A 21,801-nucleotide genomic window follows, 5' to 3' on the forward strand; every position below is an offset into this window, starting at 1 on the left:
CATAGACTGCAGTTACCTCTGTATACATTCGTTATGCACTATATATATATATATATATATATATATATATATATATATATATATATATAGTAAAAAGGGAATAGAAATACAAAAGTGGATGTCTACCAACTCCCTACAGCATGTTTTCACAGTTCTGCTCTTAGTTTATAACAACTATTTACATCTAAAACTGTGAATTACTTGCACTCTTTGTAATAAAATTACCCATTTAATAGGTTTAGGTAAAGTTTCTTAATCTGAGGTTAGATTAAAAAACAAAAACTTGCTTTCTTCTTTTCAGGGCATGCAACTTATTTTCCAGATTTTTTTTTATCCAGTGGAGATAAAATATTTTCAGTCCAAATGCAAACATATGTGCTGAAATTTTGTTAAGGTTAAACCAATCAGCAGGTAACTTAGATATTGAATTTTTTTTTTTTTTTTTTTTTTTTTTTTTTGACAGTTTTTTGATAGTGAGATGAAAAAATATCTGCTTTGGTATTTTGAATTGGTAAAAAAAAAAAAAAAAAACTAAAACGGGGAATAATGTCTGGAAATGTGGAAAACTTGATTTAATTGCAAAGAAAAACTGAGGAGCAGATAACTGATTACACCTTATTATTTTAAGGAACTAATGAGGATGATCTTATTAACCTTAAAAGGTCAGCCTTAGATTCTTTTAATTGGGGTTATGTAAAGAGAACATGAGCAGTTAGTATCTATCCTGCAGGTGGAACTCCCTGAATGACTTCCGTTTGGAAAAGAGGTTAAAAAAAAGGCTTAAACTGAAGAGGAATTCATTTGAATATGTTAATTTAAATAGGTGACATTTTTGCAACTGTGTATATTATAGTTATTATGGTTATTAACAAATAACTGCATCATCAATTTCTCAGTTTTAGAGTCTGCAGCAACAACTTACTGCCTATACCTGTCTAAAGAGCAATGGTTCAAAGATTGAGAAACGGGAAAATAAGGAAAGTCAGATTTCTCACTAATGGTCCACCCCCCCACCCCCCCAGGCAGATTGCTGTTCTAAAACTAAGAGAAACACAGCATCCAGCACATTGAATGGTACAGATATGTGCACAAATATGTGGGGCTTACTGTAACAGTGTTTGTGGTACAGATAAATAAGTGACAGAAAATGCTATAAACATTGATAGGACAGTCAAGGTGCCTTCCGTAACAGTATTAAAAAGGGCCGACAGCACATAAGACCGATAGAAACCATCAGTGTTGTTTTGTAAAGATCAAAGTATTCAATATGTGTATATATATATATATATATATATATATATATAATATAGTTTCTCTTATATATAAATCTACTATAAACAGACACTAAATACACAATTATCCATCATTTTACAAAGTAGAAACGTTTTCATCAACCTGACTGCCCTCCCCCCAAAAATAATCCACAAACCCAAAAATGTTGGCATATAATGTCCATTATGAAACAGTCTGAACGCTCACCTCTTCTGAAGTGGGTCGGCTTTACAAAGTAACAGAGAAAAAGTTTGAATGGTTTCCACAAAAAGTCATAAAATGTCACTAAACAGCACAGGAATTAATGATATTATGGTTTGTGGTAAGACTCCTCAGATCAGTGCTTTATGCTCACAAAACCACAATTGTGTGAATTGCAGAGAGGAAAAAGTCAGAAGGTAGTTTTCCCATACTTGAGGAAAATAATAGATAAATGGTTGAAACGTTGAAAAAAAAAAGATGTTGCATCAAGCATGTTTTTTATATTCAGTTTTTAAATTAAAATGTGGTTAAAGTATAACAATTTAAACATATCCCCGTGTCCATAATGCACAAACTAAACATAATCCTGGATTTAGAAAGATATAAGCACTAGTTGACTGTTCTATTGCCATCTAGTGGTAAACTTGCAGACTGCAATCAACTGTACAAATTAAACAGCGCTTTTTTCCGTTATGCATAAACCAGAAATGGTTTCGGCTTATATCTCAGAGTGGCATTGAGTCTGAAGCTTCTCGCTTTCAAAATAAAATCCTGAGGCCACTTAAGGCAGTTTGCCCCCTAGTGGATAATGTAGCCTTACAAACAACCCTCTGCTCTTTAAAGACACGAAAAATGGAGGACAGGAAACATAAAATCTGATCCAATAAATCTTAAATTGGTTATAAATGTACAATCATAGTTGGTGTGTGCACTGCTTCATATTGATGAAGAACAGCTTGCATTTCATTATACATGACCAGTCGGGGATGTTCGGCTACCTGCTCCACAGCACCTGACATTTGGGTAACAGATGTGTTTCTAACGAGTACTTAAAGATGCTTAACCAGCTGTGAGAGCTACAACAGCTCCAGAAAACCCCTCTGGAGAATCCCAGGTGGGACGGTTAAAACAAATTGGCCCAGATGAGGCTAATTACACTCTTTAATAATCCTAGAAATGCGGCAGAAATTCTACTGTATCAACCCATTCCTTTACCACTCTTTATGTTGATAATGGCAAAAAGTAGATAGTTTTATCCACAAAACATAATAGCCTCTTCTTTTTAGCATTCATAAACTTATCTCCTACTTTTGTCTGAGAACTACCTTCCATGATCTTACAAAAAGGAAAGAATACTTAAGGAAATGGAGGGAGAGATAGTAGACTGCTTGCAGAATAATACAGGTAAACATGCCAATGCCTTCGAGTCTATGTGCCGGAAACATGCAGGCAGCTCATGTCTTGCCAGGATAGAAACTTCTAAGTAGATGCTGAGAAGATTTCTTGATCCAAAATCCATACTTAAGGCAAAGCTCTATAAGTGGAGCTCAACAGAAAATCCATTCATTTCAAAATGAAACAAAAAAAAGGACACTCGGAAACTGTCTGAATCCTTGGAAAAAGTGTAACTTTACCTCGGAAAATATGAAGGGTATTCAACGTGTTTTTCCCTCTCAGCTGGATGCCTTAAAAAAGCTGGAATCCATCCTTTAGTGCAGAGTTAATAACAGCTCAGGTGCTTTCGATAATTCACAAAAAAAACATAAGTAGAAGACTGCTGTATGTATCAGTTTGGTTCAGACATGCAGTCAAAATGTACAAGTTTAGTGTTTAAATTTTTTTAAAAATCACCGGTGCTGGAGGGTGACTCTGTGGGATGGATAACTGGCGCTTGTGTCCAACGAATAGAATGTGAACCGTGTGCAACTAACTGGCGTGAGCTCATCTTTTACTGTCTGCTTCCACTTCAAAGGCCACTTATTTCAGCTCCTGGTGTCATCTGAGAGGTACGACCAGGTCCAACAGTAGTGACACAAAGAAACATACTAGGAATCCAGACTGACTGACGGATGAGGAGCCTTTCAATGCTGAACACAGCTCTTGGTGGTCGAAGAATAACCATGTTTGTTTCTTTTACATCGGAGCTTCTTCCTCCATTGGCTCCTCTTCAGTTCTACAAAACAAAACATTTTCCAAAACACAATACTGATATTTAAAATCTGAAGCTTATGTCAGAATAGATTTAATGTAATGTGTATATATATATATATATATATATATATATATATATACACATATACACACATATACACATTTGATAATCTTAATTAGAGATCTAACGCTAGTCATGAAGAGTTTTCCGATCCAAATATATCATGTCGGTCATGTTTTACAGCTTTAATCATTTATTAGCTCTCAGCCTGCATATAACAAAATCTGCAGCTCATGTCTCAGTAAGAATCTTAACGTTTCATTAAGATATAGTAAGACATAATAAGATACTTAATTAGGCTGAGCCTGTTTTGTTGGACTAACAGTTTCATTAGCTACTTGTCTTAAGCTGAGTTTAAATATGTTTAAAATGCAATTATATCAAGATACAAAATTAAAATTTTACTTTTGTTCATGGGAAACTAGAAGTCCTTAAGTTTGTTTAAAGCACTTAAGATTTCATCATCCACAAATGTCTTTTAGCACCACATAACAAAAATATCAATGGATTGTTTTCCATAGAGCTATATTTGTTTGAATAATAAATAGTTTTACTATAATGTATTGATTTAAATGTACCAATTACATTCTTTATTCTTAAAGAGTCATACAGAGACTATGTTACAGACCTCTTTCCGATGTGCTTGTTGGCGACAGACAATGATGCCATGGCTGAGACAGTTTCAGCTTCCTCCGCATCGTGCTGCAGCACTTCGCTCAAAGAACAGCCGAGTGTGGAAGCAGAGCGCTGCAGGGAACGCCAATATTTACCTGGAGAACAAAAATCAAAAATACATAATGCAGAGGGTGTTTCTCTGGCGTTTTTTCAGTGGTAAAACATGTTCTATTTGTCCATTAAAGCTAAGCAATGTTACTAAAGTTCAACTTCAATGCTCTGAGATGTTTAAGACATTTTTCAGGCTTTTATGAATTTCATTTCTGCCAAATATTAATATGCCTTCATGTTTTAGTGGTTTGACTCACAGGGGGGGGGACCTGTGTTTGAATCCCGGTTGGGTCAGGAAGGGCATCTAGTATAAAAACTCTTCCAGCAAATGGTAACGACTTCCTGTGACAACCCCTGAATACTCACCATTGCAATGGTGAGAAAAGATTCAAGTTAAACACAATTTGGCCAGGTTGTTTATTTTGATTATTTCAAATTTTTCTTATATTTTTGTTCTTTGTGTCTTTAAAATGCCTTTTCCTAAACCATTGACTACTATTTAAACAGTTTTTCCCCCCCCTAAATAATGGGCAGTTAAAATTTTAATATATATTATTTAATGCCCAATGTTCCTTTTTCAGTTTTTTTTTTTTTTTTTTACACATAGTACCAAATCTAATCAAATCTAATAAAACTGGCATGTGAAAAAAGAAATATTTAGGAAATATGTAAATATTTTGTATACATGATGAGGACCGAAGTTAATTATCACAACTTTCATAAACCAAAATTGGAAAAACATATCTTTGTTTAATCTGTAATAAGATTTACAAGACAATGTAAAAAGACAGCGGTGAAGTTTAAAAGCAAAACAAATAATGAATATTTTTTTGCTTTATGACACAGTTGGAATATTACATAGTATATTTATTAGGTAAGACACATTGCTAAAACTAGAAGTCATGACATGGATCAAGCAAGATTCCAATTTAAACTCTTAATTAAATAAATGAGCATTCATAAAGGTAGAGGTATGTTTTTTTTTTTGAATCAGGATTCAGTTTTTCTATACTTTCATTTTCAAATTAAAAGCATTTAAAGATAAAAACTCAGTAAACTTCCAGTTTCTTTGTAAAAAATTCCATGCACAAGGAGCTGCATAGCTAAAGGCTTTCTTCCCTAGTTCTGTCCAGGCAAAAGGAACAGTGAGCAGCAGCTGATTGTTGGATCTCAGGGCAGAAGAAGCCATGCTTTTCTGTGTAAGTAATGTACAAATGTAAGAGGGCAGCAATCCAAAAGTGGCCTTGTAAATAAAAGAGTACCAATGACGCTGCCTTCACGTAGAGAGGGAAGGCCATCCCACCTGAGAGTACAGGTCACAGCACAGTGATGTGGCATTGCTCTACATCTTCTACCATTAATTGTTATACTGCTTTGTTGTCTTATCTGTGATTTTTTAAATTAAAACTATTTACAGAGGATCTTTTTGAACAGTTGTGACTCAATAGTTTTTACCAGAAATTACAAAAGCAGCATATTTTTAAATTTTTTTAGACAAGCTGGTTTAAAAAATTGTCATACATACATATGTGTATAAGCTGCCAGCTGCAAGCGTGATTCTTTTAGTGGAATACTCACTTTGAACTTCGATTACTTTCTCCATGGAGCGCACAGCGTTGGCGTTTGGTTTCTGCTGCAGCACCTCAAAAGGAATGGGGTCCAACTGAAAGAGACAGAAAATCAGATTAGAAACATGTCTGTTTTTGTTATTTCGCTACTGGATCTACAGGACAACTCTGACATTAAAGTGTTTCTATTACAATGTCCCTTTTGCATGTTGGAGAAGATAATAAAATTCTACAGCAAATCTCAGTGTACATGCTCTGCATAAGTTTTATAAATACTCCAGTGATTTCCACAGGTGTTCAGAAAGTTCTCTCCAAAACCCTATTTGACCCGACACGTCCCCTCGAGGTTTAACAGGATCCTTTTTGAAATGCTGACCACAACCCACTGTTGAGTCAGTCCAAGAGTTTGGGAACAATCTCAAGCTGCTGACACAATAAAAACAACAATCCTGCCTGCAGATGGATGCTTCTTCCCACTCCTCAACAGCTTTGCTACTCTTTGACACAAACTACACTGTACGCTTTGTTCTGAGTCCCTCCAAGGAAGCATAAGGGTGTATGCAGATGCATTAACTTGGAAACAACCAGTTCACACATACACCTCAGCAAGTACGGTGAAATCTGTGGAACTCTCCAAGCCACAATTCAGAGCAAACAGAGCTATTCCCTAAAGCTTATTCCTAACCCGGAATGATTTAATTTCCCCTTTGGCCGACTGCTCGTTCAACACTTTTTCATCCCTTTTCGTTACACAGGCTCATTCAGCTCCACATTCCACCACAGACGACACACATCCCTCTTCTGCTTTGTCATAATCCCCGAGGAATAGCACGCCAACATGGCAACATGGAAAGTAAGACATGCCGAGTTAGAAAGAAGGGGAGGAGGGGGAAGTTTGGCTTGACATTTGGAGAGTCGGATGCCAAAGAGAGAAAGGGAAAAAAAGTCATTGATGGTTGGTGTGGACGGGCCAAGAGTGAGAGTTTTATTTTAATTAAAACAAATAGCGTATAGGAGGGGTCCTTGGGGCCGAGGGAATGAGGCACTTCAGGAAGAGATGGATACTTTAATCCTGCTGTGGCACGACAGGCTACATCATGCACTCAGGATAAGATCGAGATGTATGCATTCATCCACTTTTGAGCAACTCCTTTGAGTTATTTCTATCACAACTGACTCTTATCCAGAGAGCTGTATTACAATAATGATGTACTATGCACACACTCTGTAAGTATTAGTCATAGTATGTTCCAGAAACACAGGTTTATAAAATCAAGCATGTGGCCACACAGACTACTTTAACAAAAATTTATTTTTAAATCAGTTTCCCTAAGATGTTTAAATAATATGATTTCTATTAGAAAGCCTAAAGTCTGTCAACAGCATTTCAAGAAAAATCCCAGAGTTTGAAATCAAACGGACGTTGTCTGGCTAAACCCACCTGTAACAGAGACAGCAGATCTTATTCTTCATCAAAACATCCTAATGTTTCCACAAAGTTCACTTCTCCAAGGTTTCAGCCCATGCCGGTCCAGCTTTCCCCGGCTCTGTCAGAGCGAGGTCAGGGGTTCTCCAGGGTTTGCTGGAGTTCAGCACACAGCAGAGCTGGACAGGGGCAGCTTGTCAGTTTGATTGACAGCCAGGTCCCACACTTTTAAACTTTAATGATGCTTGTCTTGGTGCTCCAGGGGCCCAGACTCGGCAGGTATGGTAAAGAAACATGCACGTGTGAAAAAACATGCATGAAGGAATATTATAAACAAGCCTACTTTGGTCTATGACATCACCCATAGCAACATTATATTTGGCTGCTTTTATCTGTGCCTGATATGTATAGCCATCTTTAACAAGTTCAGACAGGGATGTTGGGTTTAAATGATCTCTGAGGACATCCACGTCCCAGCCAACAAAACCGAGACACCGTGCAAAGGCAATGAGCTGAGTTTGAGGAATGTGCTCCGGTAAAAACATTCCTAAGGGAGGCTCAAAGCAAAACAGTGGAAAAGCAGAGGAATTCCACTTGTTCAGCAAAATAAAAAGAGCACAAGCCATCTATTGTTTACTGTTTTGTCCATGTGTGCATGTTAACAGCTGCAAAAATCGTCTGATTATGTTATGCTAACTGAACAAGGTAATCATGTGCATTGTGCAGGGCGGGCGACCTTTCCAGATAAGGGTTGAAGGATTTTCCTTGGACTTCTTTAGAGGAAACAGTCAAGCCCAAAGGGGGACAAGTGAAGGCAAACAATTTCACTGTAACCGAAGAGCAAACACGCTTAATGACATCATGCACGGCTGGCAGCAATTAGCATATTAGCTTGTTGGTTATCAAATAATTGCAAAGGGCCATAGTTTTGACTTGGCAGACATCTGCACTCGAGCAATTTTCAATTAGTCCTGAATTCAGAGCTCACTAGCATCATTACAAATAAATCATTCATGATCTTTTTAACAAAAGAGAAAAGGTGATTAAACATGACAAAGGAAAAGGTGGTTAAAAACAGTTTTTAAGCTGGAATGTGAACTCATTGCTGTGAATATATATATATATATATATATATATATATATATATATATATATATATATATATATATATATATATTTGTGAATATATATATATATATATATATATTTTTTTTTATCAAAGCACAGATATGAAGAATCTGTCACACACATAAACCTATAAAACAGCTTTTAGGTGAAGTCGCTCAACTTGCAAAAAACATGGAAAAAAATCACTAGATTTGTCTGCTGTCCATAAAAAAAAAGTTACTAGAGTGTCTGAAAAGTCCCCAGATATAATGTTAAGGTAGATTGGTTGGCAGCACTATACTGGTGTCTCCAGTTTTCTTTTACTACCCAGAGCAACGCAGTGTTGCCAACAGCAGGCCTCATCTCCAGCCAGCTTAGCTGCAAAACATGACAGAAGCCGGTGGTCCTGCCTTCTCAGAACAAAGTAAACTTTAACACCTTTTGATATTTAAAAAGAAGTGGCAGCCTTTACTTTGCTGTAGTCAATGACATGTCAGATTTTAAATATCTTTACGATCAGGGAGATGTTTGAAATTAATTCAAAGAGGAAAAAAGCTGCCATTTACCAGGAGATTTTTCTTCTAGAAATTTCAAGACATGTCAATGTTTCATTTAGCTGTGAGAGGGCAAGAGTGAGTGACAGGATAACAGGAAGGATAAATCATTTATCACTCATCTGCTCTGTTTATCCCTTTGAACTTTCAACCTCCATCTGTCACCTCTGAGGTCGTAAATGCAAAAATACGCTATAAATGTGCAAAAAGCCACCAAAACTGACTGCTCAAAAACTTGCAATGAAAGAAAAGGAAGTTCAGCAGATATATTTGGATCAGAGTTTTTTTTTTTATTATGGTATTGTTCCACGTCGAGCAACGCAGAACCAAAGACGGTTTTATGCAACAAATAAAATCACAGCTGACCAGTCCGACCAACTGTGGATCGTTCCTGGACCCACTCATCATTACCACAAACACAAAAACAAATAGACAACAAATGAATCCTATTCTGGAGGAAAAGCTCACGTAGGGGACATGCTTAAAAACCGTTGTTCGTAAACCCAGAAAGGCATAGTCATCTTAATTACTTTAAGTTGACCTTAAAGTTGCTATTTGAAGCTAATTTACAACTTTAGACAATAAATCAAACTTAAAAATACAGGAGTGGGCGTTTATTCTTGTTTTTTCTGTTGGTACTCCACTGACACTTCCCAGCAACATTCCAAAGTCATTACAAGGAGTTTAGTGGAGTGCATAAAAATGCTTTCTTCCTGCGGTTTTGATCTGATTTAGACATTTAAGTAGTTTTCTTTCTGTCGCCCTTAGCAATCAAGGATCCCAACAACAAAAAGATCTGCTTTTGTTCAATCAGGTGACGTCATTGCTCCCAGCTGGACGAGTCAGAAAAACTTTGACTCATAAACCAGTATATTGCGCTATTTACTAATCAAAGCAAACTTAAACATCCTCCTATTCCACTGAAATTTCCTAGAAATCTTTGTCTGAGTTTATTCACAGGTTTTAATGACGGTTGGCAAAAATATTTACTCTTTTTCCCCATGATGATACTTTTATGGTAAAAGATCTATTTGCTGAGAATTCATTATCAGTTACCCTTTTTTGTTTCCCTGGAAAAAGAAAAGTTCAAATCAGTCAAAACAACAGATTCCTTACAAATAAACCTCAGTAAAATGTAATGTAAGTAATAAAAACCTGCTTTGGGTTACATCTGATTTCAAAGCTTTTCAGACTTGCACAGGTACAATGACCTATAGAGCTGCTGAATTACAATAGTTTCCTCCTCCTCTACTTCAAATAATTACTGTTTCCTTGAACTATCTGATCCCTGGAACCGGGCTGACCCTGCAGAAAGAGGTGTGAGGGTAAGCGTTTTCAGATGTGTTTGAGAGCACTGCCCTGCAGGGAAGGGGGGACGGATGCCCCCTGTTGCCTCTTGCCCATTCTCAAATTCTCAGCTCAATATGGCAACACCCAGGGAACTCCTTCAAACCCCTGTTGGCAGAAGTGCCCAGCAGGATGCTGGAACATTAGAAGCGAAACCTCTGGCACACTTCATTATGTGGTGGGTGGATGTCCATAGATACTCGCCAGGGTGGTGCAGGGAGCAAAGAATCCAGTGTCTCAACCTGGACGTCCAGGGAGCAGAGCTATGTGACAGCAAAAGGAAACCACCCCTCTGAAGTGTCCTTGAGCTTCTGAAACCTTTCCAGATGTCATCATGCAGTTATGAACTAAAGAAGTATGCAGAAGCAGTCTAAAGTACAATGAAACATATTTTATAGGCAACCCTGGTGAGTATGAGCAAAAATATCACTGAATAATCCGTCAATTAGGACACAAAGAACTTATTAACTTTGGCAACATTACCCATGGATTAAAACTTCCCTTCGCCTGTTGAATGACATATTATCTGTAACATGTTAAAAGGGTGGAGGACAGAGAAATGGAAAGCTTTGAATAACAACATTTGCAAAACGTCTCCCTATTGGTTATCTCCTGACTTCAGTTAACAAAGGCTGGTTTCTAAGACATTTTATGCACGACTTTGCACCAACACAGGTTATTCATAAATAACCATAATATCTGTTAGATGTCTTGAACCAGGAGAAATCTAAAAGATGCAAGATAGGGGTCCCTGAGGACCAATAATGGGAACCACTGCTTTAGATCAATCATAGCCTTAGGTCTGTCCTAATCCTCTCTTCTCTTCAACTCTCAAAATAGATTTTCTTTTGGTTTTAGACTGAGATGGTTGCGTCATGTTTAGTCTTTTTTGGGGGCATGTTGTAGATCATGTTTTAGTCTCCCCTGGGCCTCCTTCCAGTGGAACATGCCTGGAACACCTAACAAAGCAGACGTCCAGGAGGCATCCTAACCAGATGCCCGAGCCTCCTCAACTGGCTCCTCTCGATGTGGAGGAGCAGCGGTTCTACTCTGAGTCCTCCCTGGATGACTGATCGCCTCACCCTATCTCTAAAGGGAGAGCCCAGACAATTCCTCCTGGACGTCTCCCTGGTGAGGTGTTCCAGGCAAGTACCACAGGGAGGAGAACCAGGGGGAGACCCAGGACACACTGGAGGGACTATGTTTCTCAGTTGGCCTGGGAGCGCCTTGGGGTTCCCCTGAAGGAGCTGGCCCAGGTGGCTGGGTAGAGGGACATCAGGGCCTCCCTGCTGAAGCTGCTACCCCGGCGACCCGACCCCGGATAAGCAGAAGAAAATGGATGCATGGATGTTTTAGATCATTATCCTACTTAAAAACTTATTTTAATTAAATATCCAAGCATTTTAAAACCTTTTTGATGCCATGCACTTTAAGAAGGTTTACCATAGCCTTCATAGGAAAAAACAAACCTACAGCATCAAAAATGCTCGACCATTCTAAACAGTGGGCATAACGGATTGTTCACGGATTATCTTCAGGACTTAGTTGGTTTAGGCTTAGAAAACTGTTGAAGGAAGACAAGGCGACACATGCAGAAAAACTGCATTAGACAATGTGGAGGGAGGCACCATGATGGGCTGCAGTCGTTCTTAGATCCTATATATTGTATGCCTTATTATAAATCCTTATGTCACCATTTGGTTCCCTTTCTCTCGTTTGCTGAATAGTCTGCTTACATTTTTAGTTAAAGCAAACCAGACCAGGGTTCACTTGCAAGCAAAGGAGCATTCACACCTGCCCAAACTAAGTGACCCACCAAGAAAACTTAAACCTCTATTTCAAGTGGACAAAGCAAAGCATTCCCTTGTAAAAGCACCATTACTATACTTCTATCTAATCCAGGTAAAGTCTTCTGGGTTCTGCATACTCTACATACTCTTCATGTTCTGGATTTGTTCAAATATTCAGCACTAAAAGCATTTTTATATAATAAAACAAAAGACAACAAAGTCAAGCGTAACTTTATGATCTAAATGTTTTTTGTTTCAATGCTTTATAAAGTTTTTTCTTTTTCTTTGTTCTTGTTGCCTCAACTGCCAGATCCGCATGGGACCTTACTGATCTGATAATGCCAAAAAGTTCAAAAGATCTGCAGGAAGGGAACATGTTGTCCTAAAATGCAAATTTGATTGAAACCTATAAAAAAGATATCAATAGGTCTTGTGCAATTGACTTCTTTCATTCATATAAACACAGTCTGGTTCAGAATAATAACTGGAGAACATATCTGGGCTGTGTTTTTGTTAGACAGCCATTATAAAGGCTGAGGTTAGGCTATTTAAAAGTGTCAGAAGAGTTGTAAATGTTTATGCCTTTTTTATGAACCATAATTGACTCTGAACAAAGGAAAATGACTTTAGAAATTACAGAGGGTTCCTTTGAAATTGACAATATTTACATATTTCAGCCTTCAGCAATGTATCAGAGCAGTCATTTTCTGAACATCAATTTGATGTTGGTCTGATTATCGTCTCTTTATCTACTGCTTATGCTGCTTAACATGAGTTCATTAGGGTTGACCTGCTGGTGTACACATAATTAAATTGTCTATTTAATGTACAGTTATAGAAACTGCAGTCTTATTTGCATTTTATGCTTGTAAAATCTTCGATAGTCACAGAAAGATACATTTCTGTAGATTAAATTCCTTCAGCAAAATATAATTTGAATAAGCGAGTTTAAAGTGAGCTTAAACTGTCCTGTTCTGCGTCACAAAACACCAGTGTTTGTTGAGCACCACAGATCAGCCCACACGCTCCCTCAATTACTGTTCTCTTGTGCCTGGAAACCGTCGCCCTCTGACGTGTTTGTGAGCAGAGCGTGTGCGTTGTTGTCCTGTTTAAATGCTGGTGAAGAAAGACAAAGATGACACGAGGCGGAGAGGCAGAGACTGTTCATTCTGTAAAAAGGAGAATTCTTCTGGGTCTTCTGTTTCTTTGTATCTATGCAACATCATCACCTAAAATCCATTGTTCATCTTTCTGTTGTGTTTTAGCAAAAAAAAATCTTTATTATACAACAGGAATTACGTTTCATGTATTATGTTCTTTTGACTATGTAGTCTTTCCCAGCTGTTTTAGGAACTCCTCAACTACCCATTCAACTACCCTCTCCCTCCTCACACCTACCTCCATTTGTTATTCTATTATTTACAAGACTTTAATGTTCACCTGCACTCCTGACTGTTACTATTGTAACAACAGTTAAAGTGCATCTTGCACTACTAACCTTGACTCAAAATTGATTTGCACTGCAGACTGCTTATTCACAGTATCAGTTGTTTACATATACATTTGCAATACCGTACTTTAACTGTAATATGCAATTACCTTCCACTGCACTTTCTGTCCAAACTTTATTTATTCATTTTATAGTAAAATCCATCTGTATATATGCTATTGTACATAACTGTAAAACCCCTTTTTATAGTAATATCCACCTGTATATTATATTTGTTACATATCCAGTTGTAAATTTAGTTCATAACACTAATTATCTATATATTATATTCATCGGACAAATCTATTAGTAAAATTCTGTTTATAATGGTAATCATCTCTATATTTATTCAGTAGGAACCCATGTCCTGTATTTATGGAACCATTATTTATCCTGCACTTGCTGCTGTTGCACTTCTGGTTAGACCTAAAGTGCATTTCGTTGCCTTGTACCTCTACCTGTGTAATGTCAATAAAGTTGAATCTAATCTAATCTAATCTAATCTAATCTAATCTAATTCCCTTTGGACCACTTTAAAATGTATACATTTTATATGTTTCTATTTACAAAAAATAACATTTAACACTGATATATTATGTAACAGACTGACACAATATGTTGTAAAACTGTCCAGTAGAAGGAAACTAATTTGAGCTTATAATACTTCATTATTGGTACAAATATATCTTTCAAATCCCCTTAGTAGTAAACCTGGATCTACTTATGTTTGATTTATTTTAAGCATAAATCCAGCTGTCTGCAAAATCCTGAGAGGTTTGTTAGAGATCATTAGAGGAGAAGTATGATCATGAAGACCAAGGAACACTGCAGGCATGTCAGGAGAGGTTTCAAGCTGAGGAAGATTATAAAACAATATCTCAAGGGGTGTTAAACACATTAAATGAAAACGGCAAAATTACTTTAAGTCTTGAAATGAGAAAAGCTTGGCCATCTACTAAAACTGAGAGACTGCCCGGTGGAGAAATCAATGATTGGAGAAGAAGCCACAGACTTGGAGTAAATCTGTTCAGTTGAAAGGACAGCAGGATGAGAGAGGTAACCCGTCTTAGTTTGCAGAGGGAACTGAGATCAAATAAAACCAAAGCTTATGCTATGTGTAGCAGAAAATAACCCCAGAAAATAGGCCTGGACAAAACATTGTTTCAATGAATTAATTCGAAAAAAAGAAAGAAAAAAAAAAGAATTTTCTATAATGGCGTATTTTTGGCTCCCTGGACTTTCTGTACGTGCAGTTTTACTCTCAGGTTGCAGATTTGCAAGTGAAAGCGTCACATGGAATAGAAAATGACATCAAAACTTCAGGTGAGAAAGTTTGTTCTCGAAAAAGAAATAATATCATCTGTTGGTTGAACTACAGGGCCTTAAGTTTTCCAGCATAGTAGAATTGAGGCGGTGGGAACTATCAGCTCCTTGCATGCTTGGATACACTCTATACTTGGTACAAATTCTGGCGGGGATAACTACCTTGGCACGACACCGGTGGGGGAGGGGGGGCGGCGAGTTTTTATTTAGATGCGGTTGAATAAGAAGAAATGGAGTTGTGTATTGAAATGCATATTTCAAAATGTTCCAGATAGCTAACAAGTTAGATGTTAACAGAAGCACGGCTGCCAAATAGTGCGGCGCATTAGTGATGTGCCCCTCGTATAGCCAAAGACATGGTGATTAGTTTGTACTTATTGCTTTCCTTAATAATTAGGGGGGGAAAAAAAAACTTAACTCGCCATATCATCCAGCCCTATCAGAAACTAGAGATGTCCCGAACTGACATTAGCCAAAAAACAGAATTAAATTATATTGGCCTGCATTTAAAATCTGGTTGATAATTAAAAAGGGTGAGATGTTCTCTGTTGATCATTGTTCTCCGTTTCTAGTTACATCACATGATCAATCACTTTCAAACATTCTGCACTACAAAATTTAATAACAGTATGTATGATTCCAGCTGATACTGAATAAGGAACACCTGTGCCACTTTTACGTCTTAAAACCATGTTAAAATTGAAAATCTGTACATTTCATTCCACTTTAAAAAGATTCCCCAATCTGTGTTGGTCTGCTAACTATTGCATGACACATGAGGAATGATATATATATAAAAGAGATGATCACATGACAACATCTTCAGAGTAAATATTTCCTCAGCAAAAGCCAATCAACAATTCTTACCTCATTGCCAAGCAGAGCAGAAATGCAGGCTTCAGAGGCATCACATATAGCTGTGAGGTCATGACCCCCTTCCAGGGCGAGCACCAAGCGACCGCCGGCCAGGCCCATCAGCTGCCTGGTCAGGTAGCTGAAGCCTGGAGACAAAGGAAATCACAGCAGAGAAAAGGAGGGGAAAATGAAAATGAGTGAGACTCGCAGCTGAGCTTCCAGCTTCCTTTTGGGATTTTGATAAAAGCAAAACGCTAAAACAAAATGGATAAAGGAGGGAGTGACTGCACGAGAGAGAGGAAGAAGCAAGGAAAGAGAGAGCTCTGTGGATTACTGGAGGCCAAGAACCAACCCTAATATGAGCCAGGTTTAATTTTAATAAACACGACTTAGAGTTTAGTCGTGGTCACAGCCTTTGATGTTGTTCCTCTCAGAAGGAACGGGGATGAATGAATCCATACAACGGCACTTTATTGAGCTCAAATTCGACCCAATCTCCTCTTTCTGCAATCCCCTCAAAATCAGGCATTGCAGCCTGTCTGACAACCAGAACCCCAGCTCTTCTTTAGGATATCTGGTGCTAAAACAGAAAAGCTTTTTCTCAGTACAGTCAACATCTGCAGGAAATGTTAAGACTATACATCAGGATTGTCTCTTTGCAGAATGGAAGAATGTTATGATGATCAAAACAACTTTATTTTAGTTGATTAAGAGCTTTAGTGAAATAATTAATGAACGATAGTTACATTTGGCAGTAAGTTTGTATCCTCCCAGAGGAGGGGCATGTCCATCCACTGCATCAAAGCCAGAGGACACCAGAACCACGTCTGGGGCAAACTCATTGGCGATGGGCATTACCACCGCTCTGCAGAAAGAAAAACAAACAAAGACAAGAAAAACTGTTTGATAGAGATAGGCATTCTGTAAAGTTACTGTACATCATTTGGCTTTGCAAGACAAGAGAACTCAGACAAATGAGCAACAACTTTATCAGGTTTTTCAGAAAATCAAAAAGAAATCTTCCTGGTAAATAAAACAAAAAGTTATGCCTCCTCCAATGATTCAGTTTAAGCATTTCTTTTATTTACACGCTTCCCAGACCAAACATCCATTGAGTCTGTTTGCATGTACAGTAATGTGACACGAATAATTACCACACGTCCTATTTGAAGTGGAAAGTCTGGAAATTTGGTGGCAGGGATAAACCCCACGGTCAAGTCAAAATCAGGAACAGAGAGACAGATGTAATTATATGTTGACTAATTATGTATGATGCCTCTAACACTGCATGGGTGTGGTGATTGACGGCTGTTTTTACATAAACTTAATTTGGTAAACAACTGGTTAGCAGAGTGCCCATGTAGAGCATGCATAATACACATGAATAAGATCAACAGCGGGGCAAACGAGCAATGATTCACTGCAAACTGTGGCTGGAAAATCCAATCACGTTTCAATGGTGGTCCTGTATGGAAGAAAAGGGGATGCAGTTTGGGTGAAGTCATTTTATGCAAAAGAAGAGAAGACTCATTTCAGTTCAGTTTTTGAACACACACTTAGCAGCAGCAATGAGCTCCTGGGTTTGATCCACTGCATACAGTCTTTCTACATGTCCTCCCATGCTTGGCTTCTCTGCAGTTAATTTCTCGCGCTGTCCCAAACTATGTTTATTAGGTTAACCGATGTCTTTAAATTGCCGGTCAGTGTGTGTGCATGGTTAGATGTGGGACGACCTGTCCAGGGTGTACGCCACCCATCTCCCCTAGACCAGCTTCCTGTGATTCAGAAAAAAATCATTTTTTGGCCCTTAAACTGCTATTTAAATGGATGTTTTTCTTTAAATAAGCTGTTGCCCAGAAAAAAATGTGTAAATGACATATTCATTAATTGAAAACATTTTAAAGTGGCTCGTTTAAGAAGCCAGGAATCTAGTGTTGTGCTGGATGAACCTCCAGATTACTGTTAGAGCGCTAGATTGCAATGTAGTATTGCTGCACCAACATAAACCCAACTAATGAAACGAAGTCATGAATTGCAACAACAGCATCGCTCATTAATTTGCAGCAATGTTTACATCTATTGCCAAAAAATTTTTAAATATTAACTGTCAACCATTCTCTAGCACAGATAAGGACAATGCCACATATACTGACCAAAAACAGGTGGAATTCAAAGAAAAAAAGAGTTAAAGAGAGAGAGAGAGAGGTGGAAATGAAGCGGGTCCCAATCAGGAGTCAGTTTCCGTCGTTCCTCCAACTGCTCTCAGATCTGTTTCAGTCACAAACAACCAACCACTAATTTGAAGGTGGTTATTCAATAGAAATCTATTAAAGTTTTTCACAGTGCTTACAGTTAATGGTGTGCAGAAAGGCAGTGGAAGATGCTTAATTTAAACTGAATGGCTGGTGTATGGAACCAGCATTTGCTCAGTCGTCTCTTGAATATCCAAGGTCGGGATTATTGAGGTTTTTTCCAATATAAACCAAAAACAAATAGATCCGGAAAAAAAATCTCTATGTGTCAAAATATGCATAATACTCAAGATAAAGAAAAGTTATCAAAAGAGGAGATATACATTTATGTTTTTATTGCATTTGTATAAACTAGAAATTAAGAGATTATTAGAAGAGATTATGTAAATTCTCATTTCATGCATGCCTTCATCATTTACTGTACGAGGAAAACCTATCAAAGAGATGATTTATCTGCACTTCAACAACAGTCTGTTCTCTCTCTTTTCTGGTAAACAAACTTAATTTATGATAGAAACTAATAAAAATGTATTAACAAGAAAAAATTCTGCTCATACATGTCTTTAGCCTTACTTTAGATATTTTCTTACATTTTGATGTTGTTATTGTAAATTATGATGACCATGACTACAAGAAATAGATATTATGCATCAATTGGAAACATGGGTTTAGAGTAATTTAAGAGGTATCATTTGTCTCATAAACAGCTGGGATTTCCAGATGGCAAAACAAGTGTTTCTCCCAAATTCCTTTGGGATTGGTGCCCATTTTTCATTTTTTTAGGTTTCTGTGATATTTGGGCAAGTAGTATTTTGATGAGGTCTGTGACTGATGGAGTACCACAGGGTTCTGTTGTAGGTCCCCTGCACTTTGCTGACCTCAGGAACATGGTGCCGGTTAGCAAGCTGTGGGCAGGCAGCTCGCCTGAGCTCCATAGGCCACAGGTTTTTCCATCTCTTGCTCACCACCAAATTACAGCCCTGAGACTTTGCTTACCCCCCCACCACCTCCACAACACAACACTGTAGAGCACACACAGCTGTCTGAAGGAGAGGCGGGAGGTAGCATTACAAGATTTCTGGGGCTGCCAGACAGGAGAGATACATGCAGCATGTGCGTCACTACGCTTCAACGAGTATGTGGCAACTTTTTTAGGGTTAGACGTCATGTTTAGGGGATGAACAAGCTTCATTGAGAAAGACTATCTGGAAAGAGAACACAGAAACCGATGAGAGTTCAGAAAGTATGAGAAAAAAATCAGTCCACAAAAACCTACAGCCTTGGTCTATCAGGATTAGAGCCATAAACGACCCCACTCTTAATGAAGGCAGTGAGCCATAGACTTTGTTGAGGAAAAATCTTCTACCAAGGACTGCTAAACCATAGGCTTCCTCACCTCCTACTTGTTCAGTGTTGAGCAAAGACACAAACAGGTCTGGTTCTGAAGGAAAATAGGAATACAGCCGAAGTCATCCGTCACTTCCCCCCAAACTCTTCAAGTAATAGCATGACATTTAAAGGAATAAAAAAAGAATCAATTAAAAGACCAGGAAAGAAGGAAGACGGTGGTTTCTGAGGAGTACTAATTGGGCGTGAATCAGAGACCATGTATGCAGAGATGAAAAAAAAAAGATGGTTAATTAAGGGGAGGGGGGGTTTACGACTCAGCCGTAAGCTACAGGACATCCTGAGAAACGTGGTTAAAACATTTAGAGCTGTCGGCTCTTTTCCAATCCGACTTTACTGCAATTAGAGTCACTTGACAGTTATGCAGAGTGATCTGTTGTTTAGCATTGTTTGATTTACCTAGCAACAGGTGGACAGTACTTATTTGTGATGGGTGTGTTTTTGCACATGGATATAAAGATAATGTGTGATGAGAATTTGATATTAGAAAAAAATGTGTTTAGCAGGTTTTCTTTAGGTTATTAAAACAGTCAAACGTGAGATAAAAATACTGATCTTATTAGAAATAATCAGCCTCCTTTACTTTTTTAATTGTCTTCTACAAGAAATGTCCAATAGATGCAGCAGTTTGCATCAAACCAGCAAATACAAGGTTAAACTGCAGACATTGAAGGCTTTCCTGACTCGTTCATAAAAAAAAAATAATAAAAAAAAAAGCAGAAGAGAAAGAATGAAGAGAGTGAAAAACTCATACACGCACGCTTACACTTCAAAGCCTTGTCATCTGCTGCTGCGGAGAGCTGGTCTGAATTAAATTTAATTCTCCCTCTCTCTCTTCTCTCCAAGTTCATGGTAAAGAGGGGGACCAGGGTCGAGGAGGAGTAGGGGGAGAGAAAGAGAAAGAGAGACGGTGCTTCTGGTTTTCATTAGGGCCAATTTTCTTATCTTTTTTTTCCTCTGTGCTTTCTAGAGGCTCACACTTGATCCCCTGTAAATGCAACGTGGCGCAGGCCAGCAGAGGAATGGAAAGGTGGCTGCTGCAGGGCACGCACCCCCATCCGGGAGATATAGGGGGAAGGAAAATCAAGATACACAGATAAACAACGGATTCAAAGTATCCTGTGTTCTGTTTGAGCTTCTACAAGGCATCATTAGAGTTCAAACCTCTTTAGTGTAATTTCACGAGGGCATATAAACCTTGGCATGCTTCTATATTCAGCTCCTCCGTAGCAAAGACCTTGCAGAAACAATATTTTTTTTTAATTTTAAGGTTAAAAATAGTTTTTATCATCAATAAAAAGACTTTTTAAACCCTAAAACACCAAGGTTAGGGTCCATTGAAATAGTTTTTCCTACCCATAGTACATTGGAATACATTTTATTTAATCTCCTACAGGAGTGAAATAACTTAACAAAGACATTCCTTTTGTCGGGATAAAATAATCATGTTTTATTGGAAGTCACGCGGATAGAATGGGATAATACTGTAGTTACTCTTTCAAAGGGATACGTTTCTAAAAGGGACGTATATTCATGTTCTTAACGCCAGCGACAACTTGTGCTGTAATTCTGTACTCTTTCTCTGCTAAGCTTATATTACATGTGGTGGAGTGGGGCGGGGGGATGGACCATGGTTCAAAGTCGTTTGCCGGTTTTGCAAAAGTTACGCCTTTTTGTCATGTGGTAAAACTGAAAACATTCAGGGCTTTACAGGTGATGAATGTAAACAGAACATCTCGTGACCTTTTTTTTTCTTCCAACAATGGCTACGTTCACACCGCAGCCTGAAGTGACCAAAATCCGATTTTTTTTTGCCCACATGCTACCTCAATCTGATCTCTTCATGACAGTCTGAACAACACAGAATTGATTTTTTTCCAATGCGACCCAGGCCACTTGGCTATGTGGTCCTGAATCCGATACGAATCGGATCTTTTCAAATGCGACCTGTGTCTAAACGGCCAGGTCGTTTTCATCCGACCAGAACGTCATTAATACTCAACTAAAGTCACTATTCTGCATCTTGGTGTGCAGAAGCAGGACGAAAAACAACAACATGGCAGACGATAATGCGGAGAGCAGTCTTTATTTTCAACCCTCCTATAAAGATTGAGATTTTATGGTTGGGAACGATCACTAGATGCGCTCCAGCACTACATCCACCTTCTGTAAACACAGAGCACACTTGCATGTGACATCATGGCGTCCTCTACTGCGCATGAGGTACACTTTCGTTGTATAAATGCAGTTCACACAGGAGATCACATACAAGTCGCATATATTTGTTAAATAAAAAAATAAAAAAATCAGAATTGAGCATTAAGGCCTGCACTGTGAATGTCTTTTTTGCCACTTAATTATAAAGGCCAGATTTCTGCAGTTATAGTTATGATGTCTATATATACCTGAGGTCTAAATCTATGCAGGTCTTCTAAAGCATCTCTAGACTCTCTTACAGTAAGTGATTCCCTGATTAATGATCATTGCCATG

General features: G+C 38.1%; 1 protein-coding gene across 1 annotated transcript in view; it reads right to left on the reverse strand.

Moving 5' to 3' along the window:
• Positions 1-1,762: 1,762 nt before the first annotated feature.
• The window catches only part of hdac4 (histone deacetylase 4), a 164,407-nt gene continuing 144,368 nt past the window's right edge, over positions 1,763-21,801 (reverse strand). Inside the window, exons 23-27 of the mRNA XM_038305117.1 lie at positions 16,398-16,516; positions 15,664-15,797; positions 5,771-5,855; positions 4,095-4,236; positions 1,763-3,427 (exon numbers count right to left, since the gene is read on the reverse strand). Coding sequence (XP_038161045.1) covers positions 3,388-3,427; positions 4,095-4,236; positions 5,771-5,855; positions 15,664-15,797; positions 16,398-16,516 — 520 coding nt within the window. The 3' untranslated portion in view covers positions 1,763-3,387. The remainder of the gene's footprint in view (positions 3,428-4,094; positions 4,237-5,770; positions 5,856-15,663; positions 15,798-16,397; positions 16,517-21,801) is intronic.

The sequence above is a fragment of the Cyprinodon tularosa genome, unplaced genomic scaffold (assembly GCF_016077235.1).
Source record: "Cyprinodon tularosa strain WSP-4 unplaced genomic scaffold, ASM1607723v1 ctg551, whole genome shotgun sequence".
Taxonomy (NCBI): Eukaryota; Metazoa; Chordata; class Actinopteri; order Cyprinodontiformes; family Cyprinodontidae; genus Cyprinodon; species Cyprinodon tularosa.